Source organism: Kwoniella shivajii, chromosome 3 (genome assembly GCF_035658355.1).
Source record: "Kwoniella shivajii chromosome 3, complete sequence".
NCBI classification, from domain to species: Eukaryota; Fungi; Basidiomycota; class Tremellomycetes; order Tremellales; family Cryptococcaceae; genus Kwoniella; species Kwoniella shivajii.
Genome location: NC_085910.1, coordinates 1,190,134 through 1,210,439, shown reverse-complemented (window position 1 = coordinate 1,210,439; position 20,306 = coordinate 1,190,134). Strand labels below are relative to the sequence as shown.

Here is a 20,306-nt window from a genome sequence, read left to right as displayed (position 1 = left end):
GTTAGACGGAATCAAACGTTGAGGCGAGATTCCAGATTTAATCTAAAGGAAGCTTGGGCCGCCGGATATCATACGAACGGACCATACCATGCAAGGAGAAAAGCTGAATCGGAAAGAGGGCAGAGATACAATCAACGAAGAAGAGATAGAAGAATGACCTTGATCATCGGTCGTTGCTCGCCTCGTGTCTTGTGTATTCGAGTGAAAAGGGAGACGAAGATGGAATCGATCATCGCTTTTTTTCCCACCATCAATCGAAAACGCCACCGGCACGATCATTCCTCTATCTGATAGTGGAAAGGGAATAGTTGATTTTAAGTTTGTTTGGCACATAAGATCAAAGCAGAACTAGTACAGATCATCAAGTCCCTAAACGTACGCCCCTTGCCTTCTCCCCTTTCTTCCAATCTCGGCTGTTCTTTTTTGTTGTCTATGAGTGAAAGTAACGATTTGATCGATTTTCAGCTGTTCAGTCTTTCATCGATCATTCTATCGTCTCAACTTTCATCAACGTTCATCAGTGTGGATATACATATCCCGCGCACTACGAGATGGTACCGTTAATCATTTGGTCAAGCGCTTATCTGATCAAGACAAGACAGCCGAATAAGAAAACAAAAGATCGGCTCCTCAGAAAGAAATTTAAACGTTCTGAATCTTCACTCGACTCACCGTTCATTTTAATTAACGCATTCTCTTTCCTACGCCCTACACAATTCAAAACAAGTGAGATCATTGCATCCTACAGCATCAACGACATCAATCAGTCGAGACTATGAGCATCGAAGCAACTACCGCGATCGAGATCAAGGGAAATAAACTTTAAGATTTGCCTCGTTGTTTGTTCGATCAGAACTATCTGTACATAACTTCAAACTTCGCCTAAATCTCTTTTGAACGAGGGATCAGATAAAGTAGAATGAGCCCCTATCGACAACGATTACTTTTCTATATGAACCATTTTGAAGTACCTCTGCTCTCCTTAATCGGCATGACTCTTCTCTCGATTCAAACCATTTGAACCGCATCTCATACTACTGGAACCGAAATGCCACTTTTCACTGTAAATTCACATACTCCCTCTTCAACCGCTTCCCTTACTGAGAAAGACAGGTAAGTCACCTCTACTTTGATACAACGCCTCCCTCCTCCGTTCACACCGACCCTCGTTCCAGCACTCAAGATGATGACGAATATGTCGCTGATTGTATGATTGCATGTAGACTCAACGCACTTCACGCGTTACATATGGCTGCTCTTGAACCACATCATTCGAATGTGATTGACAGTCATCTCCATAGCATACACGCCATACATCGGAGAAGTTCGATCCTAGACGTTGGCACAGTATGTCTTCATCACATCATCCTTCAGTCGGAATGTTTAATTGACAACATGGGCTATTCCTACAGGGAACGGGTAAGGAACACCGCATTTCGCGTTTGACGACTGATGCTTTATCGACTAACGCTTTGATCTCATTTCCTCTTAATCCTCGCTTACTTGTCATATGACGAGCAATCGCACGATCGTTCGGTGGTGCAAACGAAACTCTCAATTTATTCCTGCGCCCGTTCATGGATCTGATTGATCCAACAGGCATGTGGGCCATCCAAATGGCTAATGTCCATCCCTTCGCCGATGTCTTGGCGGTAGAGTCAGTGCAGAACCTTACCGCCACATTCGCTCTTTGACCACTTCAAGCTGATATCAATTGTCATTTTACAGTGTCGACTGGAGCTTATGGAGCAACAATCATGCCAGAAACGGAAATGTCGATTTTGCCGCCATCGGTGAATTGCTTCTAATCGCTTCGAGGTGCGTGAGGCTAATGTAATCACCTGATTTAGACGTTACAGAACCACTTCCTTGGCCAAGAGGAATATTCGGTGAGGATTTTCTTCTTTTCATAGCAAAAATGAAACAAAAAACATCTATGGGAGATGCCACTGATCTATCGATTTGCCTTTAGATGTGATTCACGTAAAAGGGTTTTTACTTGAAGTACCGAATTATTCTCGATTAATCGAAAAATTGGCAGTGGCTCTTCGTCCAGGAGGATTGATGATCATAGTCGAAGCTGAACCAGGATATGTCAGTGATTCCCACTTCACCTTAAATACGTCACTAATGTGAAAGGGTAGGAAAAGAAACTGACGTTTGGATTCTCAACCATAGATATCCGCGAATTATGAATTTTTACCGGAATGTCTGAGGAAATGGAACGCATGTGTACAATCTGCATATGCCAACCAAAACAGTAACTCATGTGTTTGAGCTGAGCCAAAGAAAGAAGTTATGTATATAGCTGATATGTTCAACGATATTACAGTCGACGTTCATTTCCCAAGTAAGATAGCTTCTTCAATAGCTGCGTCGGGCGTCTTGTAGGTGATTTTGCCACTTGAGTACGCGTGATTCAAGCTTACTTGTTGATTGACAGTCGACCCACTGCAAATCATCAAAATTATAGATTACCGGTGGAATCGTATGCAAGAGGTGGTCAGTATGTTTCTCGATGTTCGATTACCTTCATGGGTCTCACGTTTCTCTTTCTGCTCAGAATTGAGCTTACATATCTTTCAACCTTACTATATCTCTAGACATATTCACACTAGCTAAAGCAGGTCAAATACATCCTCAGGTTCTAACAGCAGAGATGAGGAAGATGCTGATCAGATTATTGGAGTATGGGTACGACCAACACGAGTTAGAAAGTTTGCTACAGGATTGCATACTCGAAGTGGGTACTGACACCGATAAAAGAAGATCCCACGATGAGTAAGAGCTGATTATGAGTTGTGTTTGAATTCAGATGTTAAATCCAAATTCCAATTATACTCAAAATCTATTCGCTGTTTACGCTACCAAGAATTACTAAACAATGAACACTACATTCTGCGCTCACTACAGAGTGGCTCAATTCCATCGATAACCTATGATAACTTTTGGCTTGTTATAAGCAACCTATTACATCATTCTTGGATTAATACATTCCTTCAACTACAGCATTCATCGATACTATAATGACTTGTAAGACTCGTTCGACCACCTCACAGGCACAGAAAATTTCATTATTCTCAAATTCAGTATCCTAGCAATTGCTCATTTATATGTCGTGTCCGTCAAATGACTATAAAAATCGATTCCACCCAAAAGATTGTCTTTATTATTGTGTTATAACTCCAACCAGTTGTATTTCTTTTGGATTTTAGCTCTTATAGTCTACTTTCCATCCATTAATATAACAATTCTGCTCTCCTCTTCATGGAGAACCACATCCTCCTATGGCCGATACTTTAGCATATTGTCTTCGTAATCTGTAGTTATAAATCATCGAGGTTATCACGGATATGTCTCTTAAAGGAGTAGTACAACAAATGCATTTGGATTTATAATCCCTTTTCACCTTATTCTAGTACCTATTAAACCTTCAGTTGCCGCTTCCGGACTTTGATGAATGACTACTCTGGATGGATACGCTACTGTCGAAGAAGGTATATCCACGAATAGAGACAAAAGAGTGAATGTACCCGAAGCATTCTGGTGTATTGTTTAATTCAATCAGCTTAGCATAAGTGAGCGATCGGAGTGAATGATACGAGATAGGAACACGGTGTAAGGCGAACAGATTTACTGCTGAGACTGAACTGGCAACTCACTTTAACGTATTCAGCACGACATTCGCCAATCTTGTAAGTACCAGGTGGAGGTAATCCTCTCGTATCTTTCTTTGCTGTGCCAGATGCTGTATTTCCTCTTAGAGAATTAGTGAATCCACCAAACCATCTACTAACTATTCCTTGTTGTGGAACTGAACCTTCTTGTACATTTCTCTGTTGACTAAGCTTATCTTCTCCGATGTGATCTTGATTTGTGTCGAGATCTGAAGTTGAATCATTGATCAATCCAACGTAGATCAAACCTTTTCTACCGTAATCTTCGATATTTCTATATATTGATTTGATTCTACCTAATTGTTCAGGTTCATCTTTACCTCTTCCATGTATCCAAAAAGTCAATAACATATGTTCTCTACCTGATTTAGGATGTTTGATGAACGTATGTGGGATCGGAGCTGATCCTCTAACAGGTGCTGAAGAATGTGGTGAATGCGTGAATGTCAAAGGTGGTAATAGATGTGGATTGAGCTGAAGAAACATATGGGGAAAATAGATGTCAGCTAGAGCTGAAGTGCAATAGACATCAAGACGATCGTACTGTGATTACTCACAGCATCAGAATCACGTATCATATCTACCGCTTGTGAATATAATACCGATGGTGAATTCTTGGCGAATAATTCAGTAGTCAAAGCTAATGTTAAAATGACAAATAAAGTTCCTCCGACTAATATAACAGCTAAATTTCCAGTTTGCTGTGTTGATCTTACCACTATAAGAAATCATCATCACACATGTTCGTGAGTATGAATAAGATTGATAGATCAAGAGTTACTATACTCACATTTTCCACCAATACCTAATTCACCCCATGGTCTCCAAGCTTTCCTTCTTCCACTCGCTCCTACACCCAAAGGAAAAGGCCCCACGGTTTCAGGTCCTCCCTCAGTGGCTCTTCGTGCTGATCCTCCGTTTCGAAGTAGTTCAGACGTCGCTTCAGATGTAGATGTGGGGTGTTTGGTGGATTTATGAGTCGCATACGTTCGGATACCAGCGGATTGGAAGATTGATCTCGAGCTTGAAGGGATCTGTGGTAAATGACCCCTCAAGTTCACTTGATGAGTTGATCGAGGGATCGTGTTCAGTACCACTCGTAGTGATATGACAGGTCTTGCCATATTGTCGATGGGTCTGCTAGTGAGTTTGCTGTAGAATGATTGTCATATGTCTTCTTTGATCAAGCTTCTTCCTTGTATCATCATCATCATTTACCAGTGGTCCCCCCCCCTTTTCCTCGTTCCTTTCTCGAAAGTGGAGGTTATTACCCATTTGATTCCGTTCGAATCTTTCCCATTAATTCATTCTTTCACTTCATGTTCTATGCGCGTCTCGAAAAGTTGTACCTCTATCAAACTCTTTTGTGATCTTCCTCAACTTTCCATCGACAATACATCCCTCTTAATCATCAACGAAAACATCTCATCGCTAATTTAAGATGTCTACTGCGATGTATCAACGTGATCCCCGAGCGGTAAGCTTTCATACACATCTTATTCTCGAAAATCCGAAGGGATTCAAGCTGACATCGTTGAGCTAGGGCCTCTTCTTGGGTGGAACAAGAACAAGTGGTGCCGAAGTCAGAGATGCAAATGGTCAGTTACCCGCTTCTCCCTGAGCCACCTTTCTAGCTGACGTCCAAGAGGAAACTCAGTCATGGCTTGTCAAACTGTATCGAATATCCTGAAATCCTCTTTGGGACCAGTTGGGTGAGTTTATCGTTCTGGCTCCTGGGAAGAACTGAAAGCTGAATATATATATGTTCAGTCTGGACAAAATGCTCGTTGATAACGTTGGAGATGTCACTATCACCAATGATGGAGCTACCATCTTATCGTTATTGGAAGTCGCCCATCCCGCTGTACGTATCTTCACATCGCTGATCAGCCGCGAGCTGCTAGATCAGCATCAACACGAGTACCTTGCTGATACTTTATCATGTCGCAGGCCCGAATCTTAGTATCCCTAGCTACTCAACAAGACAAGGAAATAGGAGATGGTACTACCTCAGTTGTACTTTTGGCTTCGGAATTACTCAGAAGAGCAAATGAATTAGTCAGGAACAAGATTCACCCTACCACTGTCATCACTGGTTATAGGTGAGCACTTATCCTCTCTGTTGTCTTCAATCGCATGTCACAGATGATCGTTACTGATACCACTCACCTACTAAACAGACTCGCATGTAAAGAAGCTTGTCGATTTATGGCTGAACAACTCTCAACTAAAGTTGACAAACTTGGTAAAGATTCTTTGATCAATGTCGCTAAAACTTCCATGAGTTCAAAGATCCTTGCTGCGTAAGTTGATTGCAGCTACGGTGTCCGCGATGATCGCAAGAGCTGACCTCGATATTACAGAGACGATGACTTTTTCGCACCACTCGCCGTGGAGGCTATGCTTGCTGTCAAGACCATCAACGCCAAAGGAGAGAAGAAGTACCCTGTCAAAGCAGTAAACGTTCTTAAGGCTCACGGTAAATCCGCCAGAGAAAGTTTCATGGTTAAAGGTTACGCTTTGAACTGTACCGTTGCTTCTCACGGTAAGTTCACGCAAGCAATATATATCATGTACGGTGACTTCGTGCTGAACATTGGGTTGTCACTCTAGCTATGAAACTCCGAGTCACTGGCGCTAAGATCGCATGTCTCGATATGAACCTCGCGAAACAACGAATGCACTTGGGCGTACATATCACTATCGATGATCCTGAACAATTAGAAGCTATCCGAGCAAGGGAGTCTGAGATTACTTTGGAGAGAGTTAGAAAGATCTTAGCCGCAGGAGCTAATGTAGTTCTGACCACAAAGGGAATCGACGATTTGTGTTTGAAAGAATTTGTCGAAGCTGGTGCTATGGCAGTTCGAAGATGTAGAAAGGAAGATTTAAGAAGAATTGCAAAAGCTACTGGAGCGCAATTAATCTCATCATTAGCGAATTTAGAAGGTGAAGAAACTTTCGAACCTAGTTCATTAGGTTTCGCAGATGAAGTTTCACAAGAAAGAGTTTCAGATGATGAGTTAATCTTAGTAAAAGGAACCAAAACTGTCAACTCCTCTTCAATCATTTTGAGAGGTGCAAATGATTATATGTTGGATGAGATGGAAAGGGCTTTACACGATTCCTTATCAATAGTCAAGAGAACTTTGGAAAGTGGAAGTGTTGTTCCAGGTGGTGGTGCAGTCGAGACTGCCCTAAGTATCTATTTGGAGAATTTCGCTACTACCTTGGTAAGTACTATCGTCTCAAACTCGTGCAGTCAAAAACCTCTTAGGACTATAGCTAACATGAGATGCATCTGCAACAGGGATCACGTGAACAACTCGCTATTGCAGAATTCGCTTCAGCACTTTTAACTATACCCAAAACACTCGCCATGAACGCAGCGAAAGATTCAACTGACTTAGTAGCTAAACTAAGAGCATATCACAATGCTGCTCAAAACGCACCTTTGACAGATCCAAAGAGAGGTTTAATGTTTTATGGATTAGATTTGATCAATGGTCAAGTAATCGATAATAGACAACAAGGTGTTTTGGAACCTACTATATCAAAGATAAAATCGTTAAAGTCAGCTTTGGAAGCTGCTACTTCTTTATTGAGAATAGATGATAGTATTCAAGTAGCACCTGAAAGGAAAGAACAAGTCGATGAACATGGTCATTAAATGTTTATTTTCACAGTATTTCATACAAAACAACGATGGGAAATGCAGTGTATATATGGCAAGATGCTTTGATTGATCTCATGCATAGATACAATGGGGGAAAAGGCGTACATATCGGTATTCACAATGGATGAACACGCTTATCATGCTATCTAATCTGTTCTAATTAGATTATTCTTGACTTGCTCTAAAACACAGTGCCATCACTGATGATCTCGACGGGAGCTGTGAGATGTTTCGGTCAGCTTACATACCCTCCGATAATTATAGTGAAAGAAGTATTGGATGGTTCCGAACAAAGAAAAAGAACTCACGCCCACCACCTTCTCTTTTCTCTTTAGCGATTTCTCTACCTCCTTTCCAAGTGGCAGCTTCTAGCACTTGTGCCAATCCGAGCACGTCAGATGTGACGTTCAACTCGGCACAAATGAGCTCGTGAATCTTATCACTATGACAAATCAACACCGTCGATCAGCTGATCATTTCGTTTATCCAAGTCACAATGAACAGCTAGATAATTGGTATATCAGGTGAGGTAACTCACAGGGATATCACAGTCATTGCTCTCCATTCAATGACGGCAGGATGGGAAGGCTCTAAGACTGGAGGCTTATTGTTTCCATTTGGATAAGCGTTGTCTCCAAGAGATGATGATTTGATAGTCAAAACACCTAAATCGACTAAGAGTCCACCATTTCGATACTACACGAGGTAAGGTATCAGTTGTATTCAGAAGAAAATAGACCATGCCTTTGTTTAATGGCGAATCCCCTTTCTCCAAATTCATTTGGGACTCACCTCAGGTAATCCAGTTTGACCTTTTCCTCTATCAACCTTCCATCCAGCTTGAGATTCGATAGCTTCGACCAAAGAATAGCACAGCCATTGAGTCAATTTATGAAATACGACGAAATCATCACCTTGCACTCTTTTTTCGTGAGATTCGTCCAAAGATTTGGAAAGTGAGACACAAGGCCATACATCACCAAGTGGTTCTTTAGGGTATGAAGGGAGTGTAGTCCTTGATGGCCAAATGGGAAGAAGAAGGGAGAATAATGTTGACCAGAAATCGGAAAGTGGCAAGGTTGAATTACTGATTTTGGTGGAAAAGTAGTCTGAGGATGGTGGGAAAGTGTAAGTGTTGCATATCCACCGTTCAACATTATGGGAGGGAAAGAAGTGAAGGACATTAAAGGTGCATTGCTCATAGTTAAACCCGATAGTTTGTTTAGGCAAAATAAAGCTCACCTAGGATATCACCTGGTCTACCATCCTTGCAGATATCAGGTCTTTTCTCCAGTGCATCACCGAGTTTGATGAGTAAATTGCATCTTCCTTCTAAGCCTGCCATAGGATTTGATTCTGATACTTGAAGATGTTCTGCCAATATGTCAGGAGTAAGATTTTGTAATCCATTGACTGCAATTGTGACATAGTCAATTCAGGCTCTCTTCCTTAGGTTATACAATGATTCGCTCGACAGATATTCGATGCGGAGGTGGAAATGATTATGTCAAAGAAAACTCACCATCAACTTGATATTTATTCATTCCATCACTTGAGAATAGACCATTGATAAACATATGATAAGAAGCGATTGCCAAACCTTCACTTCTACCACCTTTCCAAGTTACTTTATCGTTTTCATCGGTTTCAGTGTAAGTCCAATCTGGTCCTGCTCCCGCATCAAGTAATACCGAAACCAAATATAGATCAATCAATGCACTTGCTCTTTCCAGAGGTTGTGCGGAAGGTGGAAAATCGGATTTCGAAAGAAGAAGGGAAATTCGATCAATTGAAGGTGTTATAAAATGATTCCGACGACAATGAGCTTGAATCAACTCATATAAGCTAACGACCTAATTGGGTTCAACGAGCTAGACAATGAAGGCACGTATAGCTTAGAGTTTACTTACGAGGAATTTTGGCATAATCTGCACCGAAGTCTCTCTATCATAGGCGCGATATCAGCATACGACACGCACGACTGAGAAGGGATGATATGAATATCCACTCACTTCGATGATCTTAGCGCAATACTCAACTACAACTTCTAATTTGGATTCATCAAATTCCCAATGATCGAGTTTACCTTGTTTTCCAAGCTGATATACCAAGTTGGCTTTATCCCTAACAGCCTCCAGTGATCGGATGTAAGTTATAATGTCTGGAGTGGTCATATTGGATATATGTGTATGATAAGGAGCTGGAACGAATCAAGGTCAGTATTGATGGGATGGAAAAGTAGAATGATTGAATAAGTACATAAGGAATGATGGGGCTGAACTGACACTATATAGACTAGAAGTGGGAACGAGTCGAAGTGAATGCAGGAGGTATGTCAACGATTCGCCTTCTTTCCAAATAAGGGATCGCAAGAAGAGGTGAGTACAAAGGACCGAGCGATCCGTTTCGTTTCGTTTCGACTCGATGGATGAATTTATCGGATGGAAGATATATACGATAAAGAGTCCACTGTCTATCACGTTAACGGTGGATGCAGAAGTTTGTTATGTGGGAGGAGGAAGACGGGTTATTGTTTTCGAAGAGGTCACATTCGTGATGATGGGATGGTGGTGAACGGTGTTGTGCATTATCGGGTAAATGAATTAACCTGATTATCATCAGTACGAGTAATTCGAAGAGCCGGGCAAGCCGATGAGGTCGGATTTGACCGTTCTCCTGAGATAGTCTTTCTTCATTGTGCATTCATCGCTTTACGAGTGTTAGATGACATTTACTACCAACGTCTGACTTGACCTGGCTTCAAGAGGTACTTGGGAGAAGATCCTAATAGGCGTTTTGTCCAAACTGATTCCCGAGTTATACTTCATAAGAGTCAACCGCATCTCCGGACGCTGCTCCTCATCTTTCCATGCCATTGGACGGGCACCCATACACCCAAACACCCCTTCTACGTGTCATGCATTTGGAAACCAATAGGCGATATACTCAGGGTAGAAGGGAATGGGAAATACGAAGAGATTGTGTATAATACACACACATACACACAATATAACACACACGCTCAGATCTCTTCCCGGAACTTTTCCACTCTTTTTTAACGAAAATCAGCAGGAACCATCAAAATCACACAACATTTCAATTTCCCTTATTTTCCCATTTAATAGCATTTATGACAACAACGTCTTTTTGAACTCCCATCTACGGCCATAGAACCTCGAAAACGCCCCATCCCGTTTGATCTGGGCAGCTAAGCTGGGTATCGCTCGGTTAGTACCAAGGTGGGGGACCACTTGGGAATCCCGGGTGCTGTAGTTACAATTTCCTTTTTGCGAATCGAGTCAGGGGAAGGGGAAGGGGAAGAGGAAGGAGAAGGAGAAGGAGAAGGAGAAAGAGTGAAAACGGAAATTGTAGAAAAAGTAGTGCTCCGTCGTTTTTGAGAGTCCTTTTGCTCCAATGAATGACGAGCTTGGGAGTGGGATAGAAGAAGCACCGGGAATAGAAGCTCAGAGAAGACTCACAGGTCCAGAGTAGAATGTCCTACAGTGGAAACGTGGATGGGACAGAAAGTGAAGAGTTCGATCTAGTGAGGAGTTATGAAGAGCTATATCATCCCAAGGATAAAAGTCAATGTGTCATTTGTGATGTCGCCTGAGAGCTAAAGTGAGAACCAGGCAAGTCAAAATGGTCAAACCTCGAGCGGGAAGTATGTTCAGGAGTATATTCATGTCCTGTGAACAGTCATTCTTCAGTGCGCATATCATTCTGTGCTAGTTTAGCCAAGAGTGGATCTGAAATATAGCATGGTATTGACAAATGCATAAGTCTTACATACAACTCAATCGCATATATGTATCCTTCTATACCAATCGCACCTTCTACCAAATACACGAAGCTTCACGACGTTGCCTTCTAGGCAGTTATGGGATGAGCGATGGATGCTTCCTCCCCTGCTCCATTTAGATGAGCATGCCCATTCGCGTGTCCATTCACTGCGGGGAGCGTCTCGGGCACTTTGGAGGAGACGAACTCCTTGATACGAGGTAAGACGTCATTCAGTACATCTACTACTTTTGCTCTTTCTACACACACACGATGTCAGTAATGGCCTTCTTACACGTTGAAATCATAAGAGGTAGAACATACCAGAAGTGAAAACTTGTCCTCCCAGTCTCTTTTGAATCCTTTCTTCTTCCAAGACTGGATGTGTCGAAGGTACGTACACCTGGTTAGACTGCGATAGAGTCAGCTTTGCTGCCCTAGTGAAAGGCGACATGACTCACCTTTCTGAACCATATACGTCTATTTTCATTTGTAGGATCCACTCTGACTAGGGAATGTAGTCCGGCAACTTGTACAACAGCTTTAACCTTCTTCTCCACTTCTCTGCAGTTGACCAAATCCATGATGGTTTGGCAACCTGTTCCATGTCCTATGAGAACGACATTATCTGCCTCTGACAACCTACATTGAAGTTAAGTAAGCAAAACGACTGATATCCCATGAAAAAACAACACGTACTCGATATAGTTATCCCAGATATATCGGATCAACTGGCTTTCCATCTGAGGACCAGCTTTCGAAACCATCTTCGGACCCTCCTGATCCAGAACTTTAGCTTATTGTCTTTCGAGGAAAAGATGGAGCTCACAGATGCAAATGCTGTCGGCAACTGCTTTAGGATGTTTACATCGATTATATTATAGCCCTCTTTCTTCACCCAGTTAATGATAGCATCGCTCGTATCAATCTGCCATGAAAGGTTAGTCCCGCTAGTACAAACAGATACTGAATCAACCTTACCAGATAACTGTTTGCCATGTGCACGTTTGTGGTCGAAACACCATCCGTTTCCACTCTAAGATTCCCACTGAAATGGGGATTTGTCAGCTAGATCGTGTAGCCAGATCGCGCGGACGACAAGTATAAGCCTAGCTCACAAGTCATGCACAAATATCACCAATACTCCTTCCGGTCCCATGTCGTAGACGTTCTCACTGCACATTACCTGTCCTGCAAAAGCAGTTTCGAGTTCGGAGCTAGCCAAGGGTATTTGATACAGTTGATGTTTCTCATACATGTGGTGAGCTCGGTATATCTTAAGAAGATCCGGGATGCTGGTGATAGGTGATGATCCATCTTCAAGAGCATTCACTTTGACGAACATTAGCAAGGCTGACTCAAGCAATCGAAATGGAAAAACTCACCTTCTGGTGGTTCGCAAGCCTTGACGTCTATACTCTTCCAGTACTTTGATTGCACTTTAGCACACTGGTAGATCACCTCAGTCGCCACTTCTGAGGCTTGGTGTGCTTCGAGTTCAGCTGGTGTTTCACCCAGAAGGACTTGCGCAACAGCAAGAGCAGAATCAGAGATAGCTTTGAGATTGTATCCTCCCTAAAATGAGTATGTCAGCAATACTGTCAGAGCTAGAGTCACGCAGCTACATTCGTATAGCGCAACTCACCTCTAATGCAACCACTAGCTTTCCTCCTGCTAAAGCACAAAGCATATGTGTCATATGACCGTATGCTGCTGGGGTGACATGGCATCCTCCCAACTGATCTCCATCGGCAGCGTCAAATCCAGCAGAAACTAAAAGCTATTTAGTTCGGCATCTTTGACGTGGTCTGCACTGAAAGCTTACTGATGACGAGATCCGGTGCAAATTCGTAAGCTATAGGCATAACTATACGTTGGAAAGCATATATGTAATCCGCATCTCCGAATCCAGGTCCAGGCCATGGAATGTTTACCGACCTGACGGCATAGTTTTTCGTCAGTAAAGTTGGTTTCGCTGAGCTGTTCGCACTGATATAACTCACGTTCCTTCTCCTGCACCTGATCCAACCATATCTAATGCGCCAAAATCACTAGTGGGGTAGAATCGACCTCCGTCATGTCTATGCAATGAGACGTATAGAACATTCGGATCATCCCAGAAAGCTCTTTGTGTTCCGTTTCCATGGTGGACATCCCTGTAGTAGATTCATAGTCAGCTATCTATCTGGTCTATAGCAGACTGTCATCTCACCAATCCAAAATCAAAACCTTCTTCGCTAGATCTCTCCTTTGTACTTCCCTTGCGGCAACAGCTACATTGTTAAAGAAACAGAAACCCATATGTTCATCAGGTTCCGCATGATGTCCTGGTGGTCTGACTATAGCAAAAGCATTCCTGACTTCTCTCTCACAGACTGAGATACAGGCTTGGATGACACCACCACATGATAATCTCGCACAATGAGCAGTCTCTCTACATACGTAGAGTGATAATTGTTCATAATAGAGTTTCGAATCTTGTATATACTCGTCGGTAAGATCTAAAACAAAAGTGTATGAAGAATTTTTGTCAGCCCGATTCAATTGAAATTTAGATTTGGTTGGCATTTCGAGAGAAGCGGGAGAGAAGTTGATTACTCACTTTCTGTACCTTGAACTTTCAACCATAAATCTTCACCGTGGACTAATAGAACCTGTTCCATTGAAACTTGACCGAAATCTATTCTTTTCATTCTTTTTATCAAACCTTGTTCTGCAAGTCTTGAGAAGATTCTTTTTATCCTCATTGGTTCTTCTGGATGTCCAGGTCCATTATCAACTACGCTTTCTGCTGTGGGTACGTATCCTTCTTGGCAATGTAACATCATCATTGGATCGTATATATACCCTGTTCTATAGATTCGGGGTCTTTCGACGACATTGAAATTCGGGGTTGAGATAGAGAAAAGGTCGGAAGGTCCGCTTGCGGAAGTTGGAAGATGACCATTAAGGGGTCGAGAGGGAGTATGAATAATCCCATTGGTGAGTTCCGATGGAGCGATAGTTTGAGGAAGATCATTTGTAATGACGGTTGTCTCTTCAATTGTCGTCGTTTGTTGTATGATCATCTGAGGCTGTTTGGAAGGGCCAGCTTCGGGTGCTGAATCAATATCCATAGATTGATCTAGGGTTTCTGGCTGTTGCGTTGTGGAAGACTCGGTGAGAGTCACAGGTGCATTGGACTGTCGTTGAGAAGGAGACCCATCAACCTCCATATAGCTTGTTGACTCAGACATGATGGGTGTTCTGATGGAAGATTTATTTGACGAATATTGTTTTCGTGGTTTTCAAATGAGAGTATTGATATCACCCGTTCTCATGGACGCGGATATCTTTCCTTCAGTTAGAAGAAGATGAAAGGATGAAATTGATTTGACAAAGGAAGAAGGAAAAGGTGTTGACTTTGATAGGAGATGCTACGAAGTACGATTCACGTAGGCAGCGGATATCGAATGCAGTCTCACAGTCACAGTTGTACTGAACTGGAGGAGAGCCCTTTGATAGTGAAAGAGTAAATAGAGCAAGGAAAGCAGACACGAAAACAAGAACATTAAGTTGCGGAAAGGAAAATAAACCGCTTCGAAGAGAAGCCGACCTTCGCTAAATGTATTCATGTTACCCATTTATGACAATTGTGAGGTAGCAGTGGCAAGAACACGGGATCATCATGCCAGATATATATTGTTCAGGTGTGGTCTGCTTTCGCAACTGATAGCTGGGGAAAAGTCACAATCTCGATACACAGGCTATCTGCTCATGCATAAGACAGTACCCGGAATAGGACAGAAATATAAACGAAAGATCGAAAACGAAAGTAAATAGTATACTGTGTTAAAACTTGAATTGAGAAGAAATAATAAAGATAAAGCCTCCGAAACTCGGTTTTACAATTACAAAAAGAAGAAGATGAAAGAACAGGAAGAAACAACGGGATATGTACAGAGAAGATCCTCCCACCGTTACTCTCTATACTTCAAAATTAGCTGAATTAGTCCAAAAAAGACATTTAAGCCTTCTTGGCGGCAGCAACCTTCTTCTTAGGGGCAGCAGCTTTCTTGGCAGCAGCTGGTTTGGCACCGGCAGCGGCTTTAGCTATGAAAGGGTCAGAAATGTCAGTCACCTGTTTGGCTATCTGATACATGTTGTAAGAATACTCACCAGCAGGAGCCTTCTTTGCGGTAGAAGTCTTTTTGGCAGCGGGCTTCTTGGCAGCAGCGGTGGTGGTGGTCTTCTTGGCGGCAGCAGGTTTAGCAGCGGTGGTGGTCTTTTTAGCAGCGGCGGGCTTCTTGGCAGGGGCCTTTTTGGGAGCAGCAGTTTTCTTGGGGGCGACGTTCTCCTTGCCGACAGCCTTGACCTACAAATGACAAGTCAGTATGCAAAGAGAAGTTGAGAAGAAAGAGATGACATACTTTGGGGGCGAGCTTGACTCGGCCTGAAACACCGTTGGGGAGGACAAGCTCCTTCTTCTCTGCTCCTCGTTTGATGGCGGAGGAGAGGTTGTTGGTGTTAGAAGCAGAGCTCATGTCGATTTTGTAGGTATCGGCGAGATACCTATTTGGTAAACAATCAGCGCGAGGTTCTCAAGTGTACGAGATGCCCAAGCAGAACTCACTTCTTGATAGCAGGTCGAGAAACACCTTTTCGAGAGTCATCGGGATGGGCTTTGATGGCTTCCTAGAGAAATGAGCAAAGGGGAATTAGCTTATTGGCCGGAGGTACATCGGCGAGATTTTGTGGCAAAAAGATTCCTAAAAAGGCAATTCGAGTAAAGACATAATTGGTGGACAAAAATGGGAGATGGAGCTATGCATCCTTGCGTGGTGCAGTTGAGGGGTGCATGCAACAATGCACCAAGTATCAGGTAGATAGCTCAAGTTATCGAAGAGGAAAGAAGAAAGTGATTCCAGTGGAAAAGGGGAGTGGAGTCACGCGCGCGGGGAGAAAGAGGGAAGAGGGGGGCTTGCAGCTGATGAAGCTTTGATCTCATGACTGAGAAGACCGAAAGCCCCTAAAACAGCATTGAATAGAGTGAGGGATAGCTGAAGACGATTGGCAAGGGTGTGGTGATTAAGGAGGGATGGTGGAGTGTAATCGACGGATGAGTCGAGGGATGTTTATTTCCTTCCCTCCGCCGTGGATACGGAAGTGAAGGCGAATGCTTCGAGAGCCATACCACCCTCAATGTGTACGCGACAGCTTTGAGATTTCGCATACAGTCCACCAGCAGGTCCATCGAGCGCTTCGTCGAATCTTGCACTTCCTCAAGTTCAGGCAGAGTAGAAATGAAACAGGTGACTAGGAGATATTGAACGGATGAAGAGAGACCGACGATGATGGAATCTGTCAACTCACTTGAACCATAGCAAGGAAGGTAGGGTGAGCAGCGGCCTTTTTAGGGGCAGGAGCCTTCTTGGGAGCAGCAGCGGTAGTAGGAGCCATTGTAATTATTGTTTGATTGTTGTTTGGTTTAGTGGCAAAGAGCTATTCGTGGGAGCGTTCCCGATATCGATGAAAAGAAAACAACGTTGAAAAACCAATCTTGTCAGCTGTATGGTTCATCTACTTGATCTCTGACGTGGTTTGCTTGTCTAAGGAGTGGATGTTTGATGGAAATGATTGACTAACCTTTGATGTTCAGATATCTGGGAAATAGTTGTAAATTGAAAGTATGTGGGTGAAGAAGAAGAGATGTTGTTGAAAAACAAGGGGTCAAGTATATGTGACCGGCTGGCGCGCGACAACTTTCAAACGGTCATTTCTGCTTTTCATCAAACGGCGTAAACAACCCCTTTTCACTCGATCATCCATATCTCATGCATTTCTGCGTATATCTCCAATTTGAAAGCACCAATGCATAGCTCACTCCTATTTCTATCCACACGTACTCAAGTGAGCTCATACGCAAACTGAAAATGAGGAGTGATAAGGAAAACAAGAAAAAGTCACGTGATCGCATCATCTTCCTCTGGATCTAAAACGCCGCGAGCAAGATCGTAACCCCGAGAGCTGATGGAGCTGTTCTTTCATGATTTGTCTATACAAACAGAAATTGACATGATATATTCCATAACCAGAGCACGACGATTATCGTTACAGCTGGATTTAGGAGGTTGTTGTTGCATATCTGACTTCTTTGAAGCAAAATAGAGGTCGAACAGTAATGTGTCACTGTTATTCCCGTCACTTCTCCTTCCTCTTTAGGTATAAAATCTTAACTTATCTATATGTACTTGTCATGTACCGTCTTCAATCTTTTCATGAGATGTCCACATCTGCTGCCCGGAGGATGATCCGACTTACAGAATCGTTATCAAAGCAACATGCATCGATATCGCTCCCGGTGAGACCATGAGGCTTGCGTTACACTGTACAGAGAGGGGTAAAGCACATAATTGTGACCTGTAGAGTGCTATGACCCTCGGTTCAACACCTGTAATATACTCCAGATGGTCCATACAAGTAGTATAACATGTCATGAGAAGTTTGACATGTCTGAGTAGTCTAATCATTGAGGAACTACGGGATATACATTAGGTATAAGGAAAGACCACTTCTTGCGTGGGGAATGTGATAGGTCATTCGTCATTTGCATGACTCCTGCATAGCATATGCTCAGATCTCAAAGGCTCACTAGATGCACATCTCATTGCTTGTTCATTCAAGACGCGTACAGAGTTCCTGAGCATATGTTTGAACGTGATATGATCATTTGGACGTCTTCAAACCCCATTGTTGGACCGCCTCGGACATGGATTTGTTTACAATTTACTCATCTAAATTGGGATCTCAGGGTCATTCGTTTGTTGTTGGTGGCAAAAATCAACTTTAAACGATCAGGCACAATCTCGTGAATGGTTTTCGAGTAAGTGGTGACGGTGGAAGATTACGAATTGATTCTGTTAATCAAAAAGGGCCTTGAATCACGACCATTATTTACGGCGTTATCAAATGTGGCGATTAAACTGAATTTACCCTTTTCGCTTTTTGCTTTTTTGCTGTTGCTCTTTGGGTATGAGGTGATAGGAAAGTAAGAACGGGCGCAAGAACGGATAATGGGTGAGCATATCGGTAAACACACAAAAAGCCAGACTACAACAACTGGTAAATTCAGACTGCATTTCATGAATGTGGGCAGGCAATGCGCTTGCTCTGCTTGCATTGTAAGATGAACGATCATACACCGCTCAATCCTCCTGCGCCTGAACGACAAAAAGGAAGGTCTTACTGGGATTCGAACCCAGGTTACTTGGAACGTTTTCACGCTCTAAGGAGGGAGACTTTGAACGTTGCTGTTCAAAACCAAGTGTACTAACCACTATACGATAAAACCGGACCTGTACGTGTTTTCGAAGAGTTTGTACAAACTATAATGTATCCTGACATGCTCAATGATGCCGTGAGTGGAAAAAGAGCACTTTGCTGGCAAGTCAGAATTCTTGGTAAGGATGTGTCCAAGTCTGCCAATTCAGTTGTGATCTTAAAGGGAAAGCTGAAATGTGATGGAAGGGGAGACAATGAATGTTATCGTATAAACAGGTTGGATCAAAAGGCAGCACTTTGAGACGATGAACAAAAACACGTCGCCACGTTCAGATTGAATGGTATCGTGCGTCATTGAATTTACGATTTCTTCGTACACAGAGTTTGTGCCAACTTTGTGTATTTTAAATCTCATTTCTTTGATCTACTCATCGTTATTCAGGATCAAATATCGACAAATCAGCTGAGAAGATCTATGAGCAGATATAACAAGAGTCAACGAACCGTCTAACGAATGCTAATCGTGGAAAGTCATAATTCTAAGGTATACGATAGATAGTAAAACTTGAATATATTCAATCTCACTTTCATCATGAGTCGGTAAGTCTTCGTTGTACTCATTCAAACCTCTTGTCTTTCTACCAAGTCGATTCTGTTCGACCTATTTGCTTACTGCGTAGATCGGTAGACTCACTACGCTATCACAACGTAATCCAACCCATCAATCAAATACACCTTCGCCAGTCCTTTATCCACCTTCTGGACCTTCGTCAGGTAGAGTATCGCCCTTCCCTAGACCTGGTTCATCTGCAAGTCAATATTCAGAATCACCGTATGGAGGAGGAATGAATAGTGCGAATGGCGGACCTGGATCAGGAGCAGGCGCAGGATATGGATCAGGAGCAGGCGCAGGATATGGATCAGGAGTAGGCGCAGGATTGGGGGGTGGTGGATATACGAGGAATACACACGAGGTCGAAGGTCAAAACGATGAGAGATTAGAAGGGTTATTAGGCAAAGTCAAGATATTGAAAGATGTGAGTCTGTTTGTTCATCATTCCATATACAAGGAATGCAAAAATGAAAGTGTCTCGTCTGGAACGTTTTATTTTCTACAAGATTTCTCTTATCGTATCAAAAGGACAACTTTTGTTTCAAGGTTAAGAATTATTACTCGCCGTAGCGAAAGTTAGGACATAAGACAAGACACCGAAGACACCGAATTCCATGAGCGTTGCTGACCCTTGCTCTTCCTAACAGATAACGGTCGGAATAGGAAGTGAAGTGAGGGATAGTAATGTATTATTAGGCAATATGGTATGTATTCGTTTCCATCTATTTTCTTTACAGCATCACCCAACAGCCTATATATAAATTACAGAGGGGAACACTGACGACGGTCTTTCTTCCTTTCTGTACAATAGAACGACTCATTCTCTTCAACATCTAATTTCCTAGGTGGTACATTTCGTCGTATGAATAAAATGGCAAAGAGACAAGGTGGGAATTGGTGTTGGTTCATGGGTTTTTTATTGGTCGTACTATGGATCTTCGTAGTGGTTTGGTGGTTAAGGAGATGATCGTAACTTTCAGACTTACAAGAGATGTATCATCTATTGCAAGAACGATTGATCATGTCCCTTCGAAGTTTTGCTCACAATGGCTGGTACTTGGCCGAGGGCTGACGATATACCTCTATAATGGACGACTTCTCATCTTGAGCAAAATCACCGAGAAAATAGACTAGGACAATGCATTTTTACACCTTACTATACTTCATCTATCTACAACGGAAACTCAGAGGACAAGGTTTCAGATGACACAAAAACGACATATACTTTACAGAGATCACATATTTTTCCCCAAAAGCCCTAAATACAAGAAACTAGACAAAATGAAATGAAGAGGTAATT

The 20,306-nt window shown here is 42.6% G+C and overlaps 7 protein-coding genes and 1 non-coding gene across 8 annotated transcripts; 4 read left to right on the top strand and 4 right to left on the bottom strand.

Moving 5' to 3' along the window:
* Nucleotides 1–1,048: 1,048 nt before the first annotated feature.
* IL334_002645 (uncharacterized protein) lies at nucleotides 1,049–2,881 on the top strand (the record flags this gene model as incomplete). Its single annotated transcript, XM_062934388.1, has 12 exons — nucleotides 1,049–1,113; nucleotides 1,224–1,347; nucleotides 1,413–1,419; nucleotides 1,600–1,657; nucleotides 1,729–1,793; nucleotides 1,851–1,889; nucleotides 1,973–2,094; nucleotides 2,179–2,260; nucleotides 2,333–2,387; nucleotides 2,444–2,502; nucleotides 2,604–2,743; nucleotides 2,816–2,881. The coding sequence occupies 12 exons, from the start codon at nucleotides 1,049–1,051 to the stop codon at nucleotides 2,879–2,881; spliced, it is 882 nt and encodes a 293-aa protein (XP_062790439.1).
* A 524-nt stretch (nucleotides 2,882–3,405) lies between these two features.
* Nucleotides 3,406–4,801, bottom strand: IL334_002644 (uncharacterized protein; the record flags this gene model as incomplete). The annotated part of the gene is made up of 4 exons (XM_062934387.1): nucleotides 3,406–3,543; nucleotides 3,663–4,151; nucleotides 4,235–4,395; nucleotides 4,468–4,801. The coding sequence occupies 4 exons, from the start codon at nucleotides 4,799–4,801 to the stop codon at nucleotides 3,406–3,408; spliced, it is 1,122 nt and encodes a 373-aa protein (XP_062790438.1).
* A 317-nt stretch (nucleotides 4,802–5,118) lies between these two features.
* On the top strand, nucleotides 5,119–7,347 carry IL334_002643 (T-complex protein 1 subunit alpha; the record flags this gene model as incomplete). Its single annotated transcript, XM_062934386.1, has 9 exons — nucleotides 5,119–5,154; nucleotides 5,221–5,275; nucleotides 5,335–5,389; nucleotides 5,448–5,541; nucleotides 5,628–5,779; nucleotides 5,858–5,980; nucleotides 6,041–6,222; nucleotides 6,291–6,910; nucleotides 6,988–7,347. The coding sequence occupies 9 exons, from the start codon at nucleotides 5,119–5,121 to the stop codon at nucleotides 7,345–7,347; spliced, it is 1,677 nt and encodes a 558-aa protein (XP_062790437.1).
* A 187-nt stretch (nucleotides 7,348–7,534) lies between these two features.
* Nucleotides 7,535–9,527, bottom strand: IL334_002642 (uncharacterized protein; the record flags this gene model as incomplete). Its single annotated transcript, XM_062934385.1, has 8 exons — nucleotides 7,535–7,572; nucleotides 7,662–7,795; nucleotides 7,892–8,049; nucleotides 8,146–8,462; nucleotides 8,596–8,766; nucleotides 8,876–9,178; nucleotides 9,264–9,297; nucleotides 9,366–9,527. 8 exons carry the CDS (start codon nucleotides 9,525–9,527, stop codon nucleotides 7,535–7,537), a joined length of 1,317 nt encoding a protein of 438 aa, XP_062790436.1.
* Nucleotides 9,528–10,513: 986 nt separating this feature from the next.
* Nucleotides 10,514–10,628, top strand: IL334_002641. The gene has a single exon (XR_009999583.1). It is a non-coding gene; the product is annotated as a 5S ribosomal RNA (ribosomal RNA).
* Nucleotides 10,629–11,223: 595 nt separating this feature from the next.
* IL334_002640 (uncharacterized protein) lies at nucleotides 11,224–14,348 on the bottom strand (the record flags this gene model as incomplete). The annotated part of the gene is made up of 13 exons (XM_062934384.1): nucleotides 11,224–11,393; nucleotides 11,458–11,545; nucleotides 11,595–11,775; nucleotides 11,833–11,912; nucleotides 11,963–12,061; nucleotides 12,115–12,181; nucleotides 12,252–12,465; nucleotides 12,519–12,708; nucleotides 12,779–12,906; nucleotides 12,959–13,071; nucleotides 13,137–13,289; nucleotides 13,346–13,634; nucleotides 13,736–14,348. The coding sequence occupies 13 exons, from the start codon at nucleotides 14,346–14,348 to the stop codon at nucleotides 11,224–11,226; spliced, it is 2,385 nt and encodes a 794-aa protein (XP_062790435.1).
* A 791-nt stretch (nucleotides 14,349–15,139) lies between these two features.
* Nucleotides 15,140–16,572, bottom strand: IL334_002639 (uncharacterized protein; the record flags this gene model as incomplete). The annotated part of the gene is made up of 5 exons (XM_062934383.1): nucleotides 15,140–15,225; nucleotides 15,292–15,487; nucleotides 15,543–15,684; nucleotides 15,746–15,807; nucleotides 16,486–16,572. The coding sequence occupies 5 exons, from the start codon at nucleotides 16,570–16,572 to the stop codon at nucleotides 15,140–15,142; spliced, it is 573 nt and encodes a 190-aa protein (XP_062790434.1).
* A 2,413-nt stretch (nucleotides 16,573–18,985) lies between these two features.
* On the top strand, nucleotides 18,986–19,973 carry IL334_002638 (uncharacterized protein; the record flags this gene model as incomplete). The annotated part of the gene is made up of 4 exons (XM_062934382.1): nucleotides 18,986–18,993; nucleotides 19,082–19,430; nucleotides 19,654–19,710; nucleotides 19,818–19,973. 4 exons carry the CDS (start codon nucleotides 18,986–18,988, stop codon nucleotides 19,971–19,973), a joined length of 570 nt encoding a protein of 189 aa, XP_062790433.1.
* Between the last annotated feature and the right edge of the window lie 333 nt (nucleotides 19,974–20,306).